At 66.7% G+C, this 24,166-nt stretch overlaps 1 protein-coding gene across 1 annotated transcript in view; it reads left to right on the top strand.

The window, feature by feature from the left end:
- Positions 1–23,358, top strand: part of GPC1 (glypican 1) — a 29,155-nt gene extending 5,797 nt beyond the window's left edge. The window contains exons 2-9 of the mRNA XM_082657685.1: positions 16,043–16,201; positions 18,251–18,642; positions 19,248–19,413; positions 20,129–20,259; positions 20,346–20,465; positions 20,565–20,698; positions 21,058–21,233; positions 21,595–23,358. Of these exons, the coding sequence (XP_082513811.1) occupies positions 16,043–16,201; positions 18,251–18,642; positions 19,248–19,413; positions 20,129–20,259; positions 20,346–20,465; positions 20,565–20,698; positions 21,058–21,233; positions 21,595–21,830 (1,514 nt within the window). The 3' untranslated portion in view covers positions 21,831–23,358. The remainder of the gene's footprint in view (positions 1–16,042; positions 16,202–18,250; positions 18,643–19,247; positions 19,414–20,128; positions 20,260–20,345; positions 20,466–20,564; positions 20,699–21,057; positions 21,234–21,594) is intronic.
- Positions 23,359–24,166: the final 808 nt, after the last annotated feature.

Below are 24,166 nucleotides of genomic sequence, written 5' to 3'. Positions count from 1 at the left end.
GCTGGGTGCTGGGGGTCAGGCGTGTGTCCGCTTCTCCCAGCTGCTGGCACAGGTGCAGCAGGCTAGGTGGCCTCACAGCGGGAGTTTATTGTCTAGCAGTTCAGAGGCTAGAAGTCCAAGATCAAGGTGTCATGGGGCTAGGACCTCCTGAGGCCGTGAGAGAGAAGCTGTTCCAGGGCCTCTCCTGGCTCCTGGGGGTTGCAGGCGATCCTTGGGGGCCCTTGGTCTGTAGTGTCTGGGTTTGTCGTTATGAGTAGGTGTCCCTGTGCTGGTCTGCTTCTGAATTTCACTTTATGGAAATGAGGACACCAATCCTATCAAGTTAGGGGCCCAACCAGTTACACTTGCAAAGACCCCACACTCAAATGAGCTCACGTCCTGAAGTCCTGGGGGGCATATGTCAGCGTCCTGGGGGTTCATATGTCAGAGTCCTGGGGACTCTGACATACGAACGAGGGCCAGGGTTCAGCCCACTGCAGGCGTGGCACCTCACTCTCGGGTGCGTGCTGTCCAGGGCGGGGATCCTGGGCTCTGGGTATTTCGGTGGGTGTCTCCTCAGGACAGGCCCATGCCACAGGCTCAGGGTCTCGGCCCCGACGTGCACCGGGGCCTTGGTGCTGGAGTGACGGTGTCAGACCCTTCTCACCTCCACCAGCCTGCAGGCTTCTCAGGAAAATGGCCAGAGCTCTGCACCCTGTAGGCCTTAACTTCTCCAACTCCAACTGAGTCTGAGAGGAGGGCCGGGGGCCACTCATTCTGACATTCAGAGTCTGGTAACTGCCGACCCGCTGATGCATCTCACTTGTGGCTCGTCCCAGAGCCTGGCTGGGCAGTGAGGGGCTCAGCTGACGCATCTCACTTGTGGCACGTCCCAGAGCCTGGCTGGGCAATGAGGGGCTCAGCTGATGACCTTCGTGGGGGTCAGGGGCACCCGTCTGGGAGAGTTGTGGCTCGCTGACAGCAGCTTGCCGTAGACAGGCTGGGGGTCCCCCCACAACAAGTGCGAGGGCCCCTGAGCAGGGCACACAGCGTGCGGGGCAGGGTGTGGGGAGGGGAGGTGGGCGGGCCTCTGGCTTCTGGCTCCGTGGCCCAGCCGAGGACGCTGGCTGCCGATTTGTACGAAGTGCTCCCTGGGTTCTAGAGGCTTGGCTGGATGACAGGCCAGGCCCGGCGGGCTCCGTCCACCCTGCTCCCTCACCATCTGCCCTGACCTCGGCCCCCTGGAGGCCCAGCGCCCTGCCTGCCGCCCCTGCTGCATCTTGGAGGAGGAGAGCTGTGCGGGCTCGGACTCCGGCAGGGGGAGGCCAGGCAGTTTGTGACCTGGCCGAGTCCGGGGCTGCGGGGAGGCAGGAGATGGAAGATGGGGTCCAGCATCAGGTGAGGACCAGCCAGCAGCACCGTGAGGCAGGCCTCCCATCAGCTCGCGCGTCTGCAGTGTGGCCGAGCCCAGGGCCCTACAGGTGGACAGGATGGACAGGGTGGCCACAGCCGGGCCTGGGGCCAAGGAGAGCACCTGGGCTGGAGCAGGCCAGCACGCGGAGGCCCTGCGGGCCCCGCCTTCCTCACCACTCCTTCCCACCCACTGAAGTGTCCAGGAGCCAGCCCCGGCCTCGGTCCAAGGCCCTGCGTCCTTAAGCCGTGCCCTGGCCTCCACTGGCCCGTTGCCTGGCAACCCCTCCCAGCCTCCCAGAGCGGGCAGGACGGGGTGGCTGCAGGGCAGGCCGAGTACCACCTAGTGCAACCACTTAGTGTGCAGGTGGGGAAGCTGGGTCCCAGAAAGGGGTCCCCAGTGCCCAGAGCCCTGTCCCTGGAGTAGCTTCTCGTCCGTGGCCTTGCTGCCCTGGCCCAGGTTTGTCCCAGGTATCTGGTGTGGGCACCGGGCAATGGTGCCACCCATTGAGGGGGTGCCCCAGAGAGGAGGAGGTCAGGGCGAGCCCACGCAAGCCTGCCTCGTTGGGGCGCTGGGGGGCATCCGTGTGGCCCTGTCCTTAGGTGCTGGGCGTGCGTTCCAGGCTGCAGGGGTGAGGTCGGCCAGAGGACAGAGCTGGCGGGGAGGCCACAGAGCTCCCACAGGTACAAGGAAAGACGGGCCCTGGCAGGCCCCAGAGAACTGAGGGGCTCCAAGGCTAGGACAGGTGGGCGAGCCCCAGGAGGGGCTGGGTGGAGTGTCCGGGAGAGGAGCCGGCCTAAGAGAGGTGCACGTGAGGACTCGGGCTGCAGGAGGGCCCGGCCAGCCGGCCGGCAGGAGAAGACAAGGTCAGGCTCCGCTCAACTCTAGCCCAAACTCTGCCAGCCCACCACCTCAAGGAGGGCCTCCTAAGCTCAGAGCTGGTCCTGCCGACGGGCACCAAACGCCCGCGCCCCGCCGCCCCGCCTGCTTGGAAGGGACGAGGAGAGGCTGGCCAGGCAGGAGGCAAGGCCCTTCACCCTCCTACCCGTCCATCCATTCATCCGCTCTGTGCTCACCCTCAAGCTATGGGCCCCACCCCCGGAAGGGCAGGGTCTAGTGAGAAACCCCGCAGTCCGGAGCCAGGCAGCCACTGGCCGTATCCTGAGCCGCGTCTGCGCCCCGGCTGTTGGCCCTGGGGGTAGATTAGGCTGCAGTGCTCCCAGCAGCCTGAGGGATAGGCCAACACGTCTCCCTCTCAGGCGGGCAGCCAGGCCCTGGACAGGTGCACCTGGCAGGACTGTGGCCCCGTGTCTCCCTGGCGGGGACATTTCTTGGGCCCGCCATCAGCACCAGAACCTGTGGAGGTCTGTGGCCTGTGCACACCTTCGGACAGCATCCCCAGTGCTGAGGCCCACTCTCTGAGCCTGAGGGTGGCCGTACGGGCTCGTCTGTGTGTCTAAGCGCATCCTGGGGCCACCTGTGGACATCTGGGCCCTGTGCTGAGCCACGTGTGACGTCTGTGTGCGTCCTCGAGTGTCTGGGGCTACGGAGAGTACATCCCACCCACTGGGACCATCTGCAGGCCCTGGGGAGACAGGTGATGCCACCTGCTTCAGGACCGGCTGAGGTGTTCACTCCCACCTCCCTTCATCATGGAGTTCGGGACACACCGGACCCATAGGGGTATTTTAAAGGGACGAGGCTCTTAAAACGTTAAGCCCCACCGTCCCTGACCCCCGTCCCCTGGCCTGGCAGTGGCCGCCCACAGGACACTCCAGGCGCCTTGCCGGTCTCCCTTCCAGTGACCTAACGCCCAGGGACTGCCACCTCCCCGTCACTGTATGTTTGGGAGCTGCTGCAGGTCAGACACACAGCTGACCACCCCAGGATAAAGTGGGTGTTCCCAGCCGGGAGCCGTTCCCGGGGGGCGTTTTTGGTTGTCACAGCATTTAGGGGAGGGGACAGGGAGGCCAGGGACCCCATGAAGTGCAGGACTCTCCTGAACAGGTGGGAGGTGGCTTCCCGAAACGCCAGTCCCACCCCATGAGAAGCCCTTGAACCGAAGCTCTAGGCAGGATCGAGCCAGCGGCCGAGGGGGCAGAGGGGAGGGGGCACCCCTCTGCTTTGGGGCCAGGACGGCCTTGCAGGGATGGTGGTGGAGTCAGCTCCAAAAGGATGGGCAAACTGGGGTGGACAGACGTGGGTGTGCAGGCAGGTCATTTGAGGCTGGGGTCCTTCACCAGGGTGCACCGGAGAGGCCCAGGTTTAGGGGTCAGGGAGTTCATGAACTTGACTGAGAGAGAAATTAATCTCCTTTTTTGCTAACCTTTAGCATTTATTGTTACTGTGAACAAGGCGACGATGACATTCTAGAACCTGGGACTTGGTCACCAGTGGAAACTGCTGCTTTTTTCATGTCCTTTTACGTTTGTAGCAAACATCTCAAAATACCGTTTCCACTCACCACAGCTCTGAGTCTGATGGGCATCAGGCCTGCAAGATGTCATAGGAAAGCGCACGGGCACCACCTCACGCACCTGTTTATAATGTTCCGACGGCTGCAGCACTGCAGCTAGCTTCCTTCATGATCCTCTGCGTAATTTTTTACTTCATTACTTCTTTATTCTGAGAACGGGTCTGCAGTCTTCGGCCAGCGGCCAAGGAGGCCCAGGGCCCAGAGAAGAGGAGGCCTCTGGGCGGCGGGCTGGGCCCCCAGCCAAGGCGGGAGGGCCGGTGGAGCGCCACGTCTGCCCCAGGAGAGCCAGTGGGCCGTCCGGGAACTGGGGCAGAGCGGGGGCCCGGCCAGCTGCCTGCGGGTGAGGGTGATAGGGACACAGAGATCAGTCTCTCTGAGTCACTCGGTAGTGTTCCTTGAGCTCCTACTGTGTGCCGGGCGCTGTCCTCGGTGCTGAAATGCAGCTGCAATGCCATCCGCGCAGGGACTGGAAGGGTGTCAGAGGCTTCACGTGAACTGCAGCTTTGCTGGCCACGGTGACCATGTGTTACTTTCGTAAGTTATAAGTAACGAGAAATAACGTGTGGGTTTAGACACACGCATGTGGTTTGGAACCATACATGTCCCCCTTGACCGCACAGCGAAGACCCCTCCCAGCCTGGGGCGGCCCCTGGCCCACGTGCTGCTCGGCCACTCGCTGTGAGCCGTGGCCTTCTCGCCCCATCCTCCCTGAGGGCTTGAGGCACTCGCTCGGACACAGCTCCCCTCCTGGCCCGAGGGTCCCACGCTGCTCTTGCAGGGCTCTTGCCTTGGGCCCCCCACCCCAGGCATTCCTCCTCTGCTACCTAGAGTTTTCAAGGCCACCCCCCTGGCCCAGGGCCAGTGTCCTTTGGATCCAGTGGCCATTCCCAGTGGCGTGTGTCTTAGGAAACAGGTGGAGCCCTAGCAGAAGCCAAAACCTGGTCTCCTGGACCCGCCACCCAGCCGCCAGGTTTCAAGTCTGGCGCCATGCTCCCTCGCTGTGTGACCTTGGGCCAATTACTGAACCTCTCTGTGCCTCAGAATCCTTTTCTGTAAAATGGGGATGGTAGCAACACCTGCTGTGTGGAGTGGTCGTGAAACTGGGTTCTCGTGTGGAGTGCTCAGCACGGGGCTGTGTCCTGGGGGGGCATCACGGCAGGCGGGGGAGCCTGTTGGAGAGACAGGCCCATCCTTTCTCCAGAGGTGGCTGTGGGGAAGAGTGCCCCCTGGTGGGGAGGGAGGCCAGCCTGTGCTGGCCAGGCCCAGGGATCGACCCCACCCCACACTGGGGGTCTGAGGGATCGGGCTGGAGAGGAGGGGCTCCCTGGTCACTACTGCTGCTTCCTGGGTGGCGCTGTCTCGTGGTGTCCCGTGTTCCCCCTTGGCTGGCCCTGGTCCTGAGAAATTGGGAACTGCAAGAAGAGTTGGCTGCAGGCCCCTGCTGGAGGGGCAGCCCGCGATGGAGGAGTGCTGCCCCAGCACAGGGCCGTGCCACCAGCCAGGAGGGCAGCCTGGGAGGGTGGCAGGTGGTATTCAGACATGAATCCCAAGCAGAGGCCCAGGGGCCCTGCAGGCTCTGCAGAGACGTCGGAGGGTGGGGGGAAGACAGCGCCAGCAGGACCCCACTCACGGCCAGCCTAGGGGCCTGGCAGCCCGCATCAGAAGGGGCCTCTCCTTGCCTAGGTCATGTGGGGCCTGTCCCGCCCCTTTGACCCCTCTCTGGGGATGGCGCTGACTGCCCTGGGCGGGACCGTCCCACCTCGCCTGCTGGGTGTGGCTGAACAGAGCGGAGACCAAGACCCTGGGTGCCTGAGGGAGCAGAATTCCCGGGCTGCGTAGACACCTGGCCCTTCCCTGACCGATGCGTCAGCTCGACCACCCTGCAGAAACTGAGCTGGAGAGGTCAGGAGGTAGGCTGGCCCACCCGTTCCCACAGCCCCCAGGCCCCACAGGAGGTCAGGGTCCGTCTCTGGGGAGCCGGGAAGCGGGCAAATGCCGAGGTCACCCGGCTGCCCAGGTTGGGAGCCCTCCGTGTGCTTGGGTGGTGGGGGCCCTTTCTGGTGGGTTTGTGCTGCTGCGGGAGTGTCCCGGCAGGTGTCCCTCCCGTGCGGGGCTTGGGCGTGGCCGCTGGCCCCGTGGGCTCCTGCCCAGCTGCCTGACGGTGTTCTAGGTCTCAGCAGCTCCTGGCCACTGACGGGGTGGTGCAGGCTAGCAGGGTGGCCAGGCCACCACTCTGCCCTCATCTTCCAGGAGCCTTCATCTCCGTACCTGGGACCTCTGGGCTGCTGGTGGGCCCCCAGGTGCCCAGCACTTTCATTTCCTTCCCTTCAGTGAAGACAGGGAGGCACTCGGGCCAGTGGAAGGAGACCAGCACTAGGCAACACGTTTGAGACATTGAGCAAGTCTCAGAACCCTCCCAGCCTCAGTCTTCCCATCTGTGAGATGGGGATAACTGTATCTTCCTGTTGACTGAGACGGTGAGGCCCACCGTTCTCCAAGGAGGTGGGGGCTGTGGGAAGGCAGACCCTGCTCTGATGTCAACCTCTGCCCTCCTGCCGCTGGCATGGGCAGGGTCTGAGGCCCTTTTCCAGGGAGCCTGGAAGGCAGTGCACGTGTGAGCGTGCCCACGCGTGGCGGGGAGTTGCCGGTGGGGAGCCTGAGTGACTTCGGTCCGGCTTCTCCCCACGCCCCACAGAGGGCCGGGCCGCCAGACTTAGCAGATAAAACTACAGGAGACCCAGTGAAATTGCTATTTCAGATAGTTAATAGCTTCGTAGCGTGTATCCTGAGTATTTAGGTTTCAAATAAACAACGAACACATTTTTAATATGAGTCCACTCCACATGTTTAGTATAAGCATGTCCCAGATACTGGGGAGCGGGACTGTGTGCTTTCTTGGTGGTGAAAGACGCATAATAAAATTTCCCGCTTTAATGACTTTCACGTGCACGTTCAGCGGCGTGAAGCTCACTCACACTGCTGTGCAGCCGTCACCACCATCCACCCGCAGAATTTCATCTTCCCCCACTTCGTACCCATTAAACACTCACCGCCCCCCGCCACCCCGCTCTCTTCAGTGCCTGGGAATCACCATTCTACTGTCTCTATGAATTTGACTCCTCTGGGGCCCTCACTTAAGTGGAATCATAGCAGTATGTGTCGTTTCGAGACGGGCTTCTCGCGCTCAGCGTATGTTTTCAGGGTACGTCCACGTGGTGGTGCGTGTCGGCCCTTCGTGACTCGGGGCTGAATGGTGCCCGTTGTGTGGGTGTGCCCCGTTTCGTTTATGTGTTCAGCCATCAGTGGACGCTTGGGTTGTTTCCACCTTTTGGCTCCTGCAAATAATGCTGCTGTGAACCGGGGTGGAAAAGATTCTGTTCAAGTCCCTGTTTTCAGTTCTTTGGGGCCAGATACTTTTATTCTGAAAAATAATGCATCGTTTCTCTGAGGTGCACAGTTAGCTGTGTCCTGGCTGTATCTGCGCGCAGGCCCTCCCAATCGTGCCTTTGGGGCTGGGCTCGGTGCCCCGACACCGGCGAGCTGGGTGTGTGCTGCGCACGGAGGTGCTGCCTGGGCGGACGTGCTGAGTCAGCAGCTGGGGACCATCGCACCTGAGAACTCCCAGGGCCCTCCGGGTGGCCGTCTGCATGTCGCCTGCGGGCAGAGCGTGTCTGTTCCTGCTTCAGCCGCCACCCTCCTGCTCAGGAATTCCCCTGGGACTGGAATCAAGGGAGGTCTTGCGATGGGAGAGGCGGGGGAGGCCAGGATGCTTCTGTGTCCCTTGCAGCGCTCCAAGCTGAGTCGCCTGGGCATGTCACTCTAGCTCCCTGTGTGGCGCCGCCGGCAGCAGTAGAATGGGAGAGAGCAGTTGTCGGGAAGAGGAAAGGATTCTCAAACCCGGAAATGGCTGAGACCCTTGCAGACACCCAGTGAGAGCTCCATCTCATCAGGAGGTGGCCGGGGCCTCTGGAAGAATAAGGGAGTCCTTGTGGACTGTGAAGTCACCCCGCGGCCCCCCTCGCACCAGCATGCAGATGGCTGTCATGCCGCCTCTGGGGAGGGGTCGGGCCGGGGAGGTGCTGGCTTTCCAGGGGAGGGGGAGGTCTGAGGCTGCGGCTCTGGGGCAGCGCTGCTGTGAAGCCCCTTTCCCTGAATGCCAACACTACACAGAGATCCTTTCTTTGTACGTTTGTCACTCAGCACCAGGTCCAGCCTGGACGCTGGGCAGAGAGGCGAGAGGAGAGGAGGCGAGAGGAGAGGAGGCTCCCACCAGCAGGCCGAGCAGCTCTGCTGCTGCTGCTGAGAAGGGGGGCCAGTCGGAAAGCCCCCAGGGAGGGCTGCGCACGGTCGGGGAGGTTAGAGGCTAGGCAGGTGCTTCTGCCCAGAGGGACCTGGAGGGCTTCCTGGAGGAAGGGAGAGGTGAGTGGGCCTTGAAAGAGAGCAGGGCAGGGGAGAAGGGTGCGTGAGACCAACGGGTTAGTGGAAGCAGCAGGTCAGAGCGGATGCCAGCAGGGATGGCCGTGACCTCAGAGAGGCTGCCAGGCTTTGTGGGGAGGTGAGCGGCTGAGCCCCTCTGTTCCTTCCCCTCTGCATTTATGGAGCCGGTGCTGGGCATGGGCCTGGGCCTAAGCCTGTCCCCGAGGGCTCCCTCAGTGGCACTCAGGGGTCTGCTCTATGTTCCGGCCCAGCTGAGCGTCTGTGCCCTCTGCCCGTTCAGCCTTCCCAGTGTGGATGGATGGCCTGCGTTGGGTCTTTGGGGGAAACTGGCTGAGAGGACCCCTGGGCCGCAGGGTCCCCTCCTGCTATTCCAGGATCTCCTCGGTGGACACGGCAGAGGCAGGCGGCATCGGTCCATCTCCTGGGCTGCCCCCCTGGCCCAGAGGTTGGGTGGGCAAGCTAAATGGGAGAGCTGTACGGAGCCCAGAGCTCCCCCCGGCCCCTGTCAGGGACGGCTGTGTAGAGTCCTGGGGGAGTGTCCTCTGCAGCTGGGCTTGGGCCAAGGATGAGGAATCAGCACTGAGCCTGGCCTGGTGGGTGAGGCTTCCAGGAGCATCTCACTCCCAGGCCCCACGAGAGGCCTCCTGTCCTGCAACCAAGACCTGGGGTCGCGGGCACAGAAGACGCGCCTTCATCCCCAGTTTGTTCTGAGGCCCGGTGTGAGCCCTGAACCCTGAAGCACTGTGGGGAGGCCAGTGGGAAGAGGCCTGGCCTCTGAGCCAGAGCTGCTTCCAGGCCCACCTCCGGGGGGCCCACCGCCTCGCCAAGGCACCCCCAAGCCCGGTGCCTGCCGGCAGGGTGGCCTACTCAAGGGGGGGGTCCCTGAGCAGGAACCAGACAGCAGAGAGTGGCCTTGTGAGCTACCTGGTGGAACCCCCTTCTTCGGGGGCCTTCGGTGTTGTGGGCCGCCTTGGAGAGGGTACTTCGCTCCAGAGCTACCTGTGCGGCGCGTGTCTCCGTGTCCCTGTGCGGGCTGGCCGGGGTGGGGGCGGGGGGGGGGACCCGGCGCGGCGGCACTGCGGGAAGGGGGACTCAGTGGGTGGTTTCTCCAGTGGGTCTGGCAGGCACGGCGGAGGCAAGGAGCAGGGCTGGGGCTGCAGCGAGTGGAGGGGATTGGTCCTGGGTGTGGGAGGGTGAGCCAGGAGGAGGAGGTGGCTGAGCCAGAGGAGGGCGTGGCCAGGCGCGGTCTGATATTTCCTAGGGAAGCAGATCAGGACGTTAGGACGGAGGCCCAGGTCCCTGAGGCCAGAGGCTGGGGGCTGGAGAGGGCGGGGAGAGGATACGGGAGTGACCGATGGTGGCCCTTGAGTGCCCAGACAGCAGTAGGGATCTGGTCGTTGTCATGCGGAGAGGGGACTCTCAGGCAGTGGGCTGTCACTCTCCTTCGGAGGAGAGAGCTGACGCCCCTCCCATCACCATTCTGGGATGGGCCCTGGCTCCCCTGCCCACCAGACTCCAAATGGGGCGCAGCCCCCCGTAGGGCAGGGCGGCAGGAGCCTGGCGGGCGCCGGGTGGGCCTCTGGCCGTGGGAAGCTCGGGGGCTGAGCGCGGCTGCCGAGCCGGCGGCAGGAGGGGTGCGGGGCGGCCGCGGCGGTTTCCTGGGAGACGGGGGCGGTGCCGAGCGCAGCGGGGCGGGGGCAGCGGGAGGAGGCGCGTCGCCGCGCGGGGAGCCGCCGCCCTCCACGGTGCGCGCCAGTGCGGCTGTAGTGTCGCCCTGGGAGGCGGCCGCGGAGTCCTCCAGCCGGTCCCGCTCGGCTGCGGTTCCGCGCACCTCCTCCAAGCTCTCCAACCCGATCCTGCTCATCCGCCTTTCCACGGGCGGACCCCGAGCCCCCCACGCGCTCGCACCCGGCGTCGCGCGCCGCCCGCCCGGACCGCCGCCGCCGCCGCCACCACCGCAGCTGGGGACGCCGCCGCCGGAGCCGCCGCCGAGAAGGGGTTTCGGGCTAAGCCCGGGCGGCGTCCGCGGAGCTGGGATCCAAGCCGGTGACCCCGCCCGGGCCCAGCCGGCCGCTCGCCCTATACCCATTTCCATCTCCGCCGACCCACCGCATCTCCATCCGCAGGCCCACTACCCTCACCTCCACTCCCTCCTCCTAGCCATCTTCATCTCCAGCGCTGTCGTCCCCCATCACCACCGCCAGAACCCCACCTTCAGTCCATGCTACCCCGCCCTCACCCTCACCCGCACCCTCACCACAAGCCCTCGTCTGCGTCCTCATCCATTTCTCCATCCCCTTCCCATCATGAGCCCCCTCGCCAGTCTCCATGTCCACCCCATCGATCCCTCATCCTCAGTGCGCCCATCACCAACCCACCTCTCCTCCCCTCAGTTCCCCACCTTCACCCCATCTTCGCGTGCCTCCCGCTGTATCCCCGCAGCGCCCCTGCCACCCCTCCCCGCCCCCATCTCTTCCTGCAGCAAGCCCCCCTTCCTCTTCCGTCAAACCCATTCCCCTCCCCTTCGCTTGCGGCAGCCCCTGCGAGCCCCCTCTCCTGCCACCCCCGCCAGGGCCTGCCGCGCCCACTGCGGCAAGCCCCTTCCCCGCCAATCGCGTCGCCCTCCTGCCCGCCCCCCTTCGCCTGCCGCAGGCCCCGGCGGCGCGGCCCCCCTGCTCTCTGCGCGGCCGCGCCCACTGCGCCAGCGCCCCCTGCTCGCTGCGCCAGGAGCCAGGAGCTCGGCCGCCGCTCCAGACCCCCGCGCGCCGGCTCCTGCGCCGCGCCGTGGGGCCCTCGGTCCTTGGCCGGCAGCGACTGGCGCCCGGGCGCTCGGTCTTTGTCCCGCCGCCAGCGACGCAGCCCCTGGGCAGCGGGACCCGTGGCGAGCCTGAGGGGCGGACCCCTCCCGCCGAGCGCAGAGGTGTCGCAGCCGAGACCCCTCAGTTTCGGTCCCCGTGCGTGACGGAGGCTCCGCAGCGGCGGCAGAGGGCCGCCTTGGTGATGCTGTCACGTGGCCGGAATGGTGGAGGGGCTTAGGGCCGGCGGAGAGGTGGCCGGTGAGGGGTAGAGAAGCGCGCTGGGAGCGGGGCAGGAGGGGTTACGGGTTTTGTTGCCGCGTTAGGAGCGGGGGAGGATGGTGGTTGAAATGTCCCGTCTGAGGTGGGTCTGAGGCTGCCCCCCTGCATGGACTCTAGGTGCTCGGGGTAACCCTGCGACAGAGACTGGCCAGGGACAAACGCTTCTTGGTCGGGGCCGGGGCGGGGGCGTGGGGCGGAGTGAGGAGATGAGGAAAGAAGGTCCGGAGCTCGGGTTGTGGGCGGTGCCCAGGGGACCTCGGGTTATTTGTCCAGTGCCCCCCCCCCCGCAGCAGGGTCCTGCAGCGCCCACTGGAGCTGGAAGGGGTCCAGGAGCAGGAGTGGGCATGGGCAGTTGTCCCAAGAAGGGTCACGTGCTTGGGGAGAGCCTTCTGCACGCCCCACCCCCTCAGCAGGCCGGCTGGGGTCCAGAGCTGAGAAGAAGGGAGGGGTAGGGACGCAGCCCCCTAACTGCTTTTCCAGACCTGGGCCTCTCCCTCGTGTTTTGGAGGCCAGGGTGCCTAGAACTGGCCACAGAGCTGCCTTCCAGCACCGTCCTGGGAGGCCAGGGCGGCTAATTGCCTGCACCGAATTGCCGAGAGTATTCTAGGGGCGGCAGGATTTGTCGGTGCAGAGCATCTGGGATGTGGCTTTAAAGGCGAGTTGAGCAGGCGGTCTGCGTACCCCCGTGTGAGCTGCAGAAGCTTCTGGAGAGACGGGCTTGGTGTCGCGCCATCTTCCCTCTGCAGCCTCCTGGGAGGGCTCTGGGGCCACCAGTCAGGAGCGGCTGCCAGGCTGGGCCCGGACAGATGAGGTCTGCATCCAGCACTGGTGATGGGGATCCCTGTTGAGGTGGGGTCTTGGGCTAAAGCACTGGGTCTGCAGAGCCGGTGGGGGGCCTGCTGGGTGGGAACGCCATCAGGAGGCTGCTTGTGCTCTTAGGAGGGCTGGGAACTGCGGCTGTGTCAGCAGGTGGCAGGAGGTGTGGGGCTTAAAGGTGTTTAAGCCATAGGCTGATGGGACTTGCTGAGGAGAAGCCGGAATCTGGGGTGCCCCCCGGAGGTCTGAGCATGGGGGAAGAAGGCGGATACGTGGTCTGCCATCCAGCAAGAAAAGGAACTGCTGGGGGGGCGGGGTAGGAAGCGAGTGCAGGTGTTTTAACCTGGGGAGGGTGGCTGGGGGTTTGGAGACTTGGGACCTAGGGGCCAGGCCTAGAGGAGAGGCTCTAAAGAGACTGGGGATGGGGGAGCAAACCTGCCATGAAAGAGCTTCCCCTCTTCCTCCCAAAAAACCTGGGATCTCGAGAGGAGATGTCCCAAAGGCTGAGGGAAGGGAGAGTTCTAGAAGGATGTAGCCTGCTGTTGCAAAAGCAGCAACAGACTGAGGAAGGAAGGAGGGGCCGCCACTGGCCAGCTGGGGGAGGAGCCTCAGTGCAGATGGGAGGGGCAGTGGGAAGAGGGGCCAGGCTGACGCCTCCCAGTGGGGAGGGGAAAGGGCGGGGGGGGGGGGGGGTAACCGGAGGGTGGGACTGGGCAGCTCTAAGACGGACAGGATGCCAGCCATGCCCTCCTGCCTGGCCCGAGTGCCCCCCTTTCTCCAGAGGTGAGGGTTTGGGGGTGGAGGTGTGAAATGACGAGAGGGGGATTTTATCAGTCTGCCTTGCACACTTCCAGGGTCAGGGAGCTCACCTCCCCTCTGGCAGGCCCCACCCCCCTCCAACCGTGCGGCTTAGATCAGGGAGCAGACTTGCTTTTTGGGAAGGTGCCCTGCAGAGCCCACCTCTGCCCGGCTGATGTCCAGGACCGACAGATGACCCGCGGGCCCAGGCCGAGCTGGGCCAGGGCCTTGCCCACCGACTAGCAGCGGCCACCGCGTCTGCCCTGCCGCGGGCTCGGGGAGCCTCAGCCCAGCCTGCCCGGGGCCTCAGGCCGGCGCCCGGGCTCTGGCTCCGTGTCTTCACTCCCGTGTGTGTCCGAGGAGGGAGGGAGGGACGGGGGCTGTGCTGGGGCGGCCGGAACAGCGCAGGTCACCGGGCTGGCTGGACGAGGTGGCCAGGCGGGGCTGAGGGGGCGCCGCAGGGAGGCGGCGGGGGCGGGGGAGGGGCGGGGAGGCCAAGGGCGGGGGGGGGGGCGAGGGGGGGCGGCTCACGGCTGTGAGCGGTGGGTGGGCCCGACACTGCCAAGGAGCCGGCCTGAGAAAAGGGGGTCCTGGGTGTTTTGTCCTCGCCTCTCTCCTGCCTGCAGGAATGGAAGGTTCAGGAGGGAGGGCGGCCAGCCGGGGAGGCCACCTTGACAGCCTGCACCCTCCTGCCTCTCCTGCCTGGCCGCTGCTGCCCTGTGACCCATCCAACCTGGCCTGGGTGCCTGTCACAGCTGAGCCTAGGCTGGCACCTGCAGCCGCTCCCAGCCCCAGGGCACGTACCCAGTTCAGCCCCCGACCCCCAGCCCGGCACCACCACGGCCCGCTGATCCCAAGCAGCAGGGGAGGGTCCTCGCCAAGGGTGCTCTCCCGGCCCCTGCCAGGGGGAAGGCGGTCAGGGCCCAGGCCCCTCCTGGCTGGGTGCACACGGCCCTGTTGCACAGCCTCCACCATCAGGGAGACGGGTCCACTGTCTGCCCGGCTCTACCAGCTGGGACGACGCCAGGTGGGGGACCCTCGTCCTGGTCTGTGAGCTGCCCCCTGCTGGCGATGGTGCAGGGCCACGGGTCAGCGTCAGCAAGGGCAGCCGAGAGGAAGAACTGTCTCTGGGGACGTCCTCGGGTCCCAGCCCTCCCCACCCCCCGAAGGAAGGAGGGCAGGGATGGGGGTGCTTACTCTCTTGCCAGGCCCTGGGGAGCCAGGCTCTGTCCCTCCACCCCAGCTGGTTCCCGTGAGACCCGCACGTGGCCAGAAAGGCCTGACTCAACCCGGGGCAGGGGGCAGGTCCCAGACCCCTGACTCCCCACCCCGCGGGCCTGGGGCTCTGCAGGGCATAGGCACACGAGCTCCGACATCTACCCCACAGTCAGCCCTGTTCCAGGGTGGAGACCACAGCGCCCCTTAGACAGCAGGCCCTGGGGGCAGGTTTGTGAGGGAAAAGGGGGAAGGAGCTGCGCTTCCTGCCTCTGCCCCCCGCCCTCCTTCCTCCCCACCGAGCCTCTTTCACGACCCTCGAGTGCCACCGGAGTGTGCAGCGCCCTTCTGCCCCCTCCCACCGCGCCTGGGGCACCGCTGCCCTCTCCTGGCTGTTACACTGATGGGCACAGAGCTGCAGACAGGCCATAGGGTGACTCTGTCCTCTGCACCTGTCCCTGCTTCCCCGGGGCGTGTGCAGGAGAGGAGGACGCTCAGACTTAAGTGTGACCTAAGCACCCCCCCCCCCCCGCCGCAGGCTCTCCAGGGTTAATTCAGCCTGCGGAGAATGACTTGGTCTTACCCACCCCTCTCCCCCGGGCAAGGCCTCCGCTGGAGGCCGCTGCCCACCCTGCAGCCCCCCACCCCTCAGGGCAGCCTCGGGACCCAGAGAGCTCTGCCCAGGCTGCTCCACGACCCCCTGCAACTGTGCCGGCCGCACCGGGCGAGCCCTCGACTCCAGCCCCACACAGCCCCTGTCCGGGCCAGACCCCTGCGTCCACTTCCCTCCATGCCCTGCCCCGCTTAGAGTCAGGAATTGCGGCCTGTGGGGAGTGGGCCTGGGGGGCTGTGAGGCAGCCCAGTGGCCGTGGGGGCCTGAAATTGAGCGGCCTGAGCCACTCGGCCCCTGACTGTGTGACTTCAGACAGGAACCGGCGTCTCTGCCAGCCTCAGTTTCCTGGTCTGTAAAGTGGGTTCACAGCACCCACCTCAGAACGGGGACCAGCACAGTTTCAAAGGTGCGCCCTGCACCACGAGAGTGGGGGAAGCGACCTCAGTCACGTCCCAGCGCTGCTGTAAGCAGTGCTGCCGGGAGCCCGCGCCCGGGCGGCGGCACGGGGGTGATGGGGGCTTTGAGGGTACAGAGGAGGGTACGCACACCCGAGGGGGCTCGGTGTGTCCTGCCAGGTGGGTGCGGGTCTCACAGCAGGGCCCCAGCAGACCTGTGCCCGGGCTGTCCTGACGGGGTGGGCCTCGGCCTGAGGGGCCACTGCCTCTGGCCGGCCCGGAGCTGTGGGTGGGTGGCCTGCAGGGGCTGCTCTCCTCAGTGGGAGCTGGCACCCCGCACTGGGGTCAGGGAGGGGCGCCGGGCAGGCCTGGGCACTTCCGCTGTGAGCCTCGAACCTGGCAGCCCCCCGTGCCCCCCCCCACAGGACCTGAGGCCCCTCTGTGCTGAGGTCCAGGCGTGAGCTGAGCTGCTCAGGGCCCCTGGGGCGGCCCTCCTCACACGCAGGGGGCGTGGAGGAGGGCTCAGCCTTCCACACTCCTGCTCTACACCCATCCCCGCCGGGGCTTGCCCCAGGAGGCCTGGAGGTGGGATTCTGCAGAGGAAGCCCTGCTCCTGTGCCCTGCGCTGAGGGCTGCACGGCCCACCCCAGGCGCTGCCCCGAGCCGGGCCTGCCTTCCCCCCACCCTGGCAGGCAGCCCCACCCGCGTGCCGATCACGTCCCCTCTCTGCAGGAGAGCCCACCGGCCGCGAGGCCCGTTCTCCTGGTGCCCCGCCCCCCAGCCTCCCATAGCCCTCCTCTCCCTCACGCCAGCCCCTCCCCACAGGTGAGCACCTGCGGATCTGCCCCCAGGGCTACACCTGCTGCACCAGCGAGATGGAGGAGAACCTGGCCAACCGCAGCCGGGCCGAGCTGGAGACGGCGCTCCTGGACAGCGGCCGGGCCCTGCAGGCCACGCTGGCCACCCAGCTGCGGGGCTTTGACGGTGAGGGGCTCCGGGGCCGCAGGACACTCACAGCGGGGGGCTGGGCACTTGGGGACCTCTCGCAGTGAGGCAGGGTCAGAGGGGACGTAGTAGCAGAGCACTGGCCGCGTGCAGGGGTCTGAGCAGGGATCCGTGAACTGGGGGTCACCTGCAGGTCTCCGTGCACCCCAAGGCATGCACGTTTGGGGAGAGGCAGCCTGCCCCTTCCATCAGGCCCTCAGAGGGGACCCTCTGCCCTCCAGAGCTCTCCTAGGCACCTGCCACTGGCCACCAGGTGGTCTGGAGCTGGGGGGCTCAGCGTGAGGACTGATATCGGGGGCCAGGCCGGGGCTGCAGGGTGCTGGGTGGTGGCACAAGGAGTTCGGGGCCCCTGCCGTGGCCCTCGAGCCTCCAGGTCAGCTGTGTGTGTCAGTCACCTATTCCCAGCCCCTCACCAGCTCTCTCGTCGTGTCTGGGCCCCTAAACAAGGGATGGCGGGATGACGTTGTGACGCTGACAGCGGGCACCTCGGAGGGGATGGCGGGCGCTGGTGGGAGGGGCCCCAGAAGTGACAGCTGATGTCAGAGCCTGCACAGCATCCATTCGGGACACTAATCTGTGTTAAAAGCGACTCCTCTTCCGCTTCCAGGCCCACTTGTGCCCCCCACCCCGAGAGTCCCTTCCACCTGCCCCTCTGCGTGCCGCTTCCCGCCCCGCACCTCAGCCGCACTGTCGTGCCTGCTCCGGCTGCCCCGTGCCTTGTACCCCGGGAGCAGTCCTTACCTGGCCACAGCGGCAGGGGGCTCAGAGCCTTCGTCTGAAGTGCGCCTGGGACGTGCGTGTAGCAGGGCCTCGGGTGGCTGTGCTCCAGGACGCGGGGCCCACGCTCACGCGCCACACCTTCTGGGCCGGCTGCCAGCGTCCTGGCTCAGAGCAGGACCCTGCTCAAAAGATGGGGCTGGAGGCTGGCCGTGGGGTTGGGGGCCCCGCGACCACCCTGTGTGCTGCTGGGCTAGCGACGAGCTACAGACTGCCCGCTTGGGCCGGAGGCTGGTGTGGGGACCAGGACCCGGAGTCCCGCGGCAGGAGCTGGATGGGAGCTTGGACCATCCGCTGGGGAGCTGCAGGGGCACAGCCGGAGCTGCGGGAGGGTCTTGGTGGGGTGGGTGTAGACACGGGTCCGAGAGCCAGAGGCCTAATGTCCACCACGCCTCAGAGCAAAGCCAGCCTGGCCGTGTGTCCCTGGACACCCGAGTTGGGGCCTGTGTGGGGAGGGCTGGCCACAGCTCTCGAGGAAGCGTCTGAGTGGACGGTCTGTGTGCTTATGGACCCTGCCGTCTCCCTGCTGAAAGGGGCGGACGGCGTTAGGGGCCTCGTTCTCAGCACACGGGGCCCAGAGGTATTTCCCTGAAACCACAGGGGTCTGCGGTCCACGCTCATGCCCCGCCTCGGCACCCCCCTCCGAGACTCTGGGTGCATCCCGAGGGCTGCGGAGACCCTCCCCAGACCCTCAGGCTGTCCAGCTTCCAAAACCAGAGAGAGGGCGTCCGAGAGAGATGAGGACGGAGGGGGAGGGCAGGAAGCCCAGGAGAGCCTCAGAGGTGGGCGGGGTGGAGAGTGCAGAGGCACACCCCCAGGGCAGGGGGCCTGGCTGGGTGTCAGAGGCCGGGGTACGGGGAGGGGGAGGGACGCAAGGAGAGCTGCTGGGAGGGAAAGCAGGCGAGGGACGCCCTGGGCCTTCTTCCCCCAGTGGGTCCCACCCCGACTCAGAGCACCCTCCTGCCCCTCCACACAGACCCTTGCCAGGTGATCTCGGGTGGCAGTGAGGCACCGTGTGTCCCCTGCTCAAGGCCCAGCTCAGAAATGGATTCTGGATGCCCAGGCCCCGGGCCAGGAGGGGGAGGTCTCAGAGCCCCGTGGGGGTGGGCACCCAGGGCCCGTGCAGGCTCTGATGACTCTCACAGCACCGGGGGTCCCCGGCAGAGCCCCCTTAATGCCGGTCGCGCTGCCACAGCACGCGGGGTGGGCAGGGGGCTCCGGGAAGGCCTGACGCCCGCCTCCCGTGCGCAGATCACTTCCAGCGCCTGCTGAACGACTCGGAGCGGGCGCTGCAGGAGACCTTCCCGGGCGCCTTCGGGGAGCTGTACGTGCAGAACGCCAAGGCCTTCCGCGACCTGTACGCCGAGCTGCGCCTCTACTACCGCGGCGCCAACCTGCACCTGGAGGAGACGCTGGCCGAGTTCTGGGCCCGCCTGCTCGAGCGCCTCTTCCGGCAGCTGCACCCGCAGCTGCTGCTGCCCGACGACTACCTGGACTGCCTGGGCAAGCAGGCCGAGCCGCTGCGGCCCTTCGGGGAGGCCCCCCGCGAGCTGCGCCTGCGCGCCACCCGCGCCTTCGTGGCGGCGCGCGCCTTCGTGCAGGGCCTGGGCGTGGCTAGCGACGTGGTCCGGAAGGTGGCCCAGGTGCGCGCGGAGGCCCCGCCCCCTGCCGCACGTCCCCGCGCCCCACCCCGGGGCCCTGGGACTCCCGGTGTCCCCTTCCACCCCCCACCCGGGCGGGTGGGAGGATCCAGCATGCGAGCTCTGCTCGGGGCAGCGATGGCCAGGCCGGTCCCGGGCAGAAAGGGAAGGGAAGAGGGCTACGGCTGGTTGCTGAGCCAGCTCCAGGGGTCAGGTGGACGGGAGACGGGGGATGAGGGAGATGCGTGCTCCGAGGCCGGGGCGAGGGATGCCTGGCCCCGTCGGGCAGCTCGCTCGTGTCAGACCCACCAGCGTCGGGTGTGGGAGGGCATCGTGAGCCACCTCCACCCCCACTGGGGTCCCTAACGAGTCACCTACAGCCGCAGCCTCCATCCATTCAGCTGCGTGGTGGGCGGTATTCCCGCTTCCCTGGGAGGGTTCGTGACCGCGGTGCCCCGGGGAGTCGCGGCACTGTGAGTGTATCGCTTATGAGACGGAGCCCCACCATGGCCAGCAGGCCTGCTTGGTCATCTGAGAAGGACCCGGGCGCGCCTTGTGGGGCTGCACACCTGCTGCGGGGTGGCGCTCAGGCTGCCTTGCCTCCCCAGGTGCCCCTGAGCCCGGAGTGCTCACGGGCCGTCATGAAGCTGGTGTACTGTGCCCACTGCCTGGGGGTGCCTGGCGCCCGGCCCTGCCCCGACTACTGCCGCAACGTGCTCAAGGGCTGCCTGGCCAACCAGGCCGACCTGGACGCCGAGTGGAGGAACCTTCTGGGTGAGCTCCCACTGCCGTCACCGCCTGCGGGAAGGGGGGTTGGGGGCGTGCAAAACCGGGCCTGTCCTCTGGAGCAGGCGGTCCCTGGGGCGAGGAACAAGCTGCCCCCCGAACGTCCCGAACAGACTGCAACGTGGGCAGCTGCCCGGGAGGGAGCCCTGCGGGGTCACAGTCCTGCCCTTCTCCACTGAGCGCGTACGTGCCAACACGTGCGTGAGTTAACGTGTGCGTTGCTGCCCTGGGGTGGGCCAGCTCTGAGGGGTGCCGACGTGACGTGGGTCACCAAGCAGCTGTGCCAACACAGATGTGCCACAGTGTGTACACCTGCTGCTGCGCGGTGAGCCCGCGTGCATCCACGGTGACACACGTGAGCTGACGGGAGGGTTCAGCGTGCCTGTATACCGAGATGTGTAAGTTCTAACGCGTGCTGACACGTGGGCCAGCCCACATTCGTGCTGAGACACGTGCTAACGTGGACGTGTGCTGGCATGCCTCGAGCCAACGTGAAAACTATGTGAGGTAACATAGGCATGTGGTGGGCCAGGTGTACGTGTGCCGACACACACAGGCGCTAACGTGTACACGGGCTGGCCTGAAGTGAGCCGACATACAGATATATCGTCTCGTACAAGCTGCCGTGTGTGTGGTAGCACGTGGTGAGCCAGTGCGCGTACGTACAAAGTGCCCCCTGTGTGTGTGCTCACGCCCGTGCCAGACTCCATGGTGCTCATCACAGACAAGTTCTGGGGCCCGACGGGCGCAGAGAGCGTCATCGGCGGCGTGCACTTGTGGCTGGCAGAGGCCATCAGCGCCCTACAGGACAACAGCGACACCCTCACAGCCAAGGTGCGGGCAGGGGCATGCAGTGGGCGAGGGTGGGCGCCCCGGATACGGCCTCGTACCCTTCCAGGACACTTGCGTTCTCCCCCCAGGTCATCCAGGGCTGCGGGAACCCCAAGGTGAACCCCCAGGGCCCCGAGCCCGAGGAGAAGCGGCGCCGGGGCAAGCTGGCGCTGCCGGAGAAGCCACCCGCGGGCACGCTTCAGAAGCTGGTGAGGGGCCCCTCAGCCGGGCAGGCCCTGGGGGGAAGCGGTTGGGGGTCCAGGGCAGGCTGGGCCGGGGCACCCAGGGGCCTGACTGCTGCCCTGCAGGTCTCCGAGGCCAAGGCCCAGCTCCGAGATGCCCAGGACTTCTGGATCAGCCTCCCGGGGACGCTGTGCAGTGAGAAGTTGGCCATGAGCGCGGCCAGCGATGACCGCTGCTGGAATGGGGTGGCCAAGGGTCGGTAGGTGCCCCTGGCTGACACACTCCGTCCCTCCTTCACGGCCCCTTGCCAGTCTGGGGCACCAGATGTTGTGTGCATAGGGCCATACCTGACGCGGGACACCCAACGGGACCCAGAGCTGGGATGAGGGCTGAGTCCTTGCCCTGTGCCAGCTCCCCACAGCAGGCGCCATGCTCAGCGCATCCTCACCCCACTGCAGTGGGGTCTGCACGGGCTCCCGTCGGCCCCTGGAGCCTCTGGGGGGGGTCTCAGGCTTGCCACCGCCCTGACGGGGGGAGGGGAGTGGGCAGGCATGCTGGGGCAGTGCCCCTGTGTGGGGAGCAGGGCAGTGACCCAGGGCTTGCCCTCCCGGCCTCCAGGTACCTGCCCGAGGTGATGGGCGACGGCCTGGCCAACCAGATCAACAACCCCGAGGTGGAGGTGGACATCACCAAGCCCGACATGGCCATCCGCCAGCAGATCATGCAGCTGAAGATCACGACCAACCGTCTGCGCGGCGCCTACAACGGCAACGACGTGGACTTCCAGGACGCCAGTGAGAGCGGGCCAGGGGTGGCCTGGGGGCTGAGAGCTGAGGGTTGGTGCCAGAACGCCAGGGAGAGCCCCCGGCCGGGGAAGGCTGCAGCGGATGGGGCCCTCCCAGCCCCCGGGCCTCCACAGTGGCTCTGAGGACGCTGCCACTGCCCGGTGTGGTCACAAAGTCCCCCTGCCCCTTGTCCCCGGGCACAGTTGTGACCCGGCCCGGACGTCCTCCCAGCCTCGGCAGGCCCAGGGGGTCGGGGTGCTGCGGTCAGGGCGGAGCTGGCGTCACTGGCCCGCGAGGCCCAGGTGGAGGGACGCGGCTCTCGGGGTCCCCAGGGCTGGGCGGGCCCACTGGAGCCGCCTCTTCTCCCCAGGTGATGACGGCAGCGGCTCAGGCAGCGGCGAGGGCTGCCCCGACGACGAGTGTGGCCGGAGGGTCGGCAGGAAGAGCTCCAGCTCCCGGACGCCCCTGAGCCACGCCCTGCCCGGCCTCTCTGAGCGAGAGGGTCAGAAGGCGTCGGCCACGGGCCGCCCGCAGCCCTGCACACGCCTCCTGCTGCTCTCCGGCCTCCCGCTGGTGCTCTCAGCAGCCAGGCCCCGGTGGCGGTAACTGCCCGGCCCCAGGGCCCGAGGCCAAGGACTGACTTTGCCAAAACTAGACGGTACAGGAAGGGTCGGCGAGGAACCGCGGCCGTGACTGTGCTGGGGGCCGGGCGAGGGGCTGTGCTAGCCACCCTGGCTTTTAGTTTTGTATGAGGCCCTCAGGTCAGCAGGGAACGGCGTCCCCAAAAGCCATGCATTTCAGGGACCTCGGGGATGCCGGTGCCGTCTCTCGCCCCCAGCTCCTGCGCCATCACGGCAGTACCGGGGCCTGCGAGGAGGCGGCCCGAGCAGAGTCCCGCCGGAGCGCGAGCCGCGCCTTCATCTCCCGCCTGCCCCGCCGAGCACCGGGGCCTCCAGGTGTCTGAAAGTCAGGCCCACCCCCAGCGCCCAAGAATCCCTGAGAGGGCGTCGGGGTTCCCGCCGTCTAGGGTCTAACGGGGCCTTTGAGATCACGCATGAACCTTGCCCCACCCCCCCCACCAGAGCCACCTCTCAGCTGCGTCTGTGCGGGGCTGGGCCGCGGCTCCTGCCCATCCACAGGGGACTTCGGGCTGTGCGGACGCGCCACCTGCCGTTGTCCTGCCCCCTGTCTCCACCCAGACCCAGGGCCAGTCCCAGCTCAGGGCGACACAGGCCAGGGCTGCAGGTGACCCCTGGCTGTCACCTGGCCACAGAGATGCTGGGTGGCTGGTGAAACTTCAGCTCAGGGCCAGCGAGACCCGGCTCTGCAGGCCGGAGGGACATCCCTTCCCTGACCCCGCCAGCTGCAGGGCCCGGGGAGCTTTGACAGTTAAGGGCTTTTCCAGCCGTGCGTACTCTGCAAGCGCTTCCCGTCCTCTCACCTAGAGCTGCTTTCTCAGCTCATCCCCAAATGCTTTTGAAGGTCCCGGGCGACCTTCCGTGGCCCTGGGATCTGGGCGCACCCCCGCTCACTCAGGCTGTCCAGGCCCCTCCGTAGACCTGTGGGCCCACCCTCCTGGGCCCTACCCTCTGCAGGGCCTGGGGAGGGGCTGGCGACAGAGGGAGCCGGGCACAGGAGGGTGGTCCTTGAGGGTCTGGGGGATGTTAAGCCACCATGACCAGGGAGAGTGGTCCTCACCAGCCCCCGGGCCCTGAGAAGGCTGCTTCGCGCTGCTTTGCTTTTCCTCACGGGGCCGGGGGGCCCCTGGCCACTGCTTAGGGCTTCTGGGGTGTGTGGGGTCCTGCACTCCGCCGGCAGCCCAGCCTCACAGGCACACCCACCCCATCGTAACCCTGTCGTGCCTGGGCAGGGGGCTGGGCCTGGGGCCTCCTTCCCTGCGAGTGAGGGCTAGCTGAACTCTCAGGGGCTCTGGAGCAGTGACCACCCGTGTGCCAGGACGGCCCCAGAGCGGCCTGCATTCCGGCCCTGCCCTACATGTGTCTCTGGAAGGGGCGGCCCTGCCACGGGCACTGGCCAGGCGGCGGCCAGGCCTGCCGTCTCCTTGTGCTGCACGGTGTCAGCAGGTGACGTGTGTTCTTTGAGTCCTCGTATGAATAAAAGGCTGGAGACCGCGTGTGGCTGCAGTGATCCCGCTGTGGTCAGCCCGGCCGCAAGGGTGTGCCGTGGGCCGTGCACAGCAGGCCGTGGCCGGTGGGGAGGTCAGGAGGGGTTCGGACACAGATCGCGCCTGGCGGTGTGGCCCACGGCTGCAGAGTGCTGTCCTGCCCCCAACCGGGGTCCCCCCTGCCGTCCACCCTCACCGCCCCTGCTCTGTACACACACATCCAGACACGTGTCCCAGGAAGGTTCCCGTTACCAGTTTCTGCCAAGTAGCCTCAGAGATGCCCAGATCAGGGCACGGGGACCAGCGTCTCCTGAGGCCGAGCCTGGCGAGACATCCTGATGGTCCAGTCAGCCCCCAGTGCTACAGAGAGCCCTGCCACACCTGGCTCCTCTCACCAGAGCGCGGACCCCTGCCCAGCCACGCTGCCCTTCCCCAGGCAGTCCCGTGGGATCCCTGAGTGAAGCTGCCAGACCCACTTTTGCCCCCGGGGGGCCCTGCAGCCCCTGGACACCGGCCTCTGCAGCACCGCACCGAGTGCAGGGCCCGGCACCTCAGCCAGAGGCTGCAACGCAGAGGCGGCAGCCACCGAGGGTCACTTTATTTGGGTGTCGCAGCCCACAGTGTCTGCCGGTCAAATGATCCGCAAAGCTTCTCTTGTCTCCTGGGGCCCTGGACCACTGAAGGACCAGCAGCCAGGACCCTGGGCCCCGTGAGTACAGGGAGCTGGGCCCCCAGCACGGGGTCGGGGGGGCCAGGCGGCGCACCCTGGGAGGAGAATGCAGCTCCACGGAGGGAGTCCTGCAGGGGTCGCAGCTCC

This window comes from Grampus griseus (genome assembly GCF_964374135.1).
Source record: "Grampus griseus genome assembly, chromosome: 7".
Classification (NCBI taxonomy): Eukaryota; Metazoa; Chordata; class Mammalia; order Artiodactyla; family Delphinidae; genus Grampus; species Grampus griseus.
This window is presented reverse-complemented; position numbering and strand designations above follow the sequence as displayed.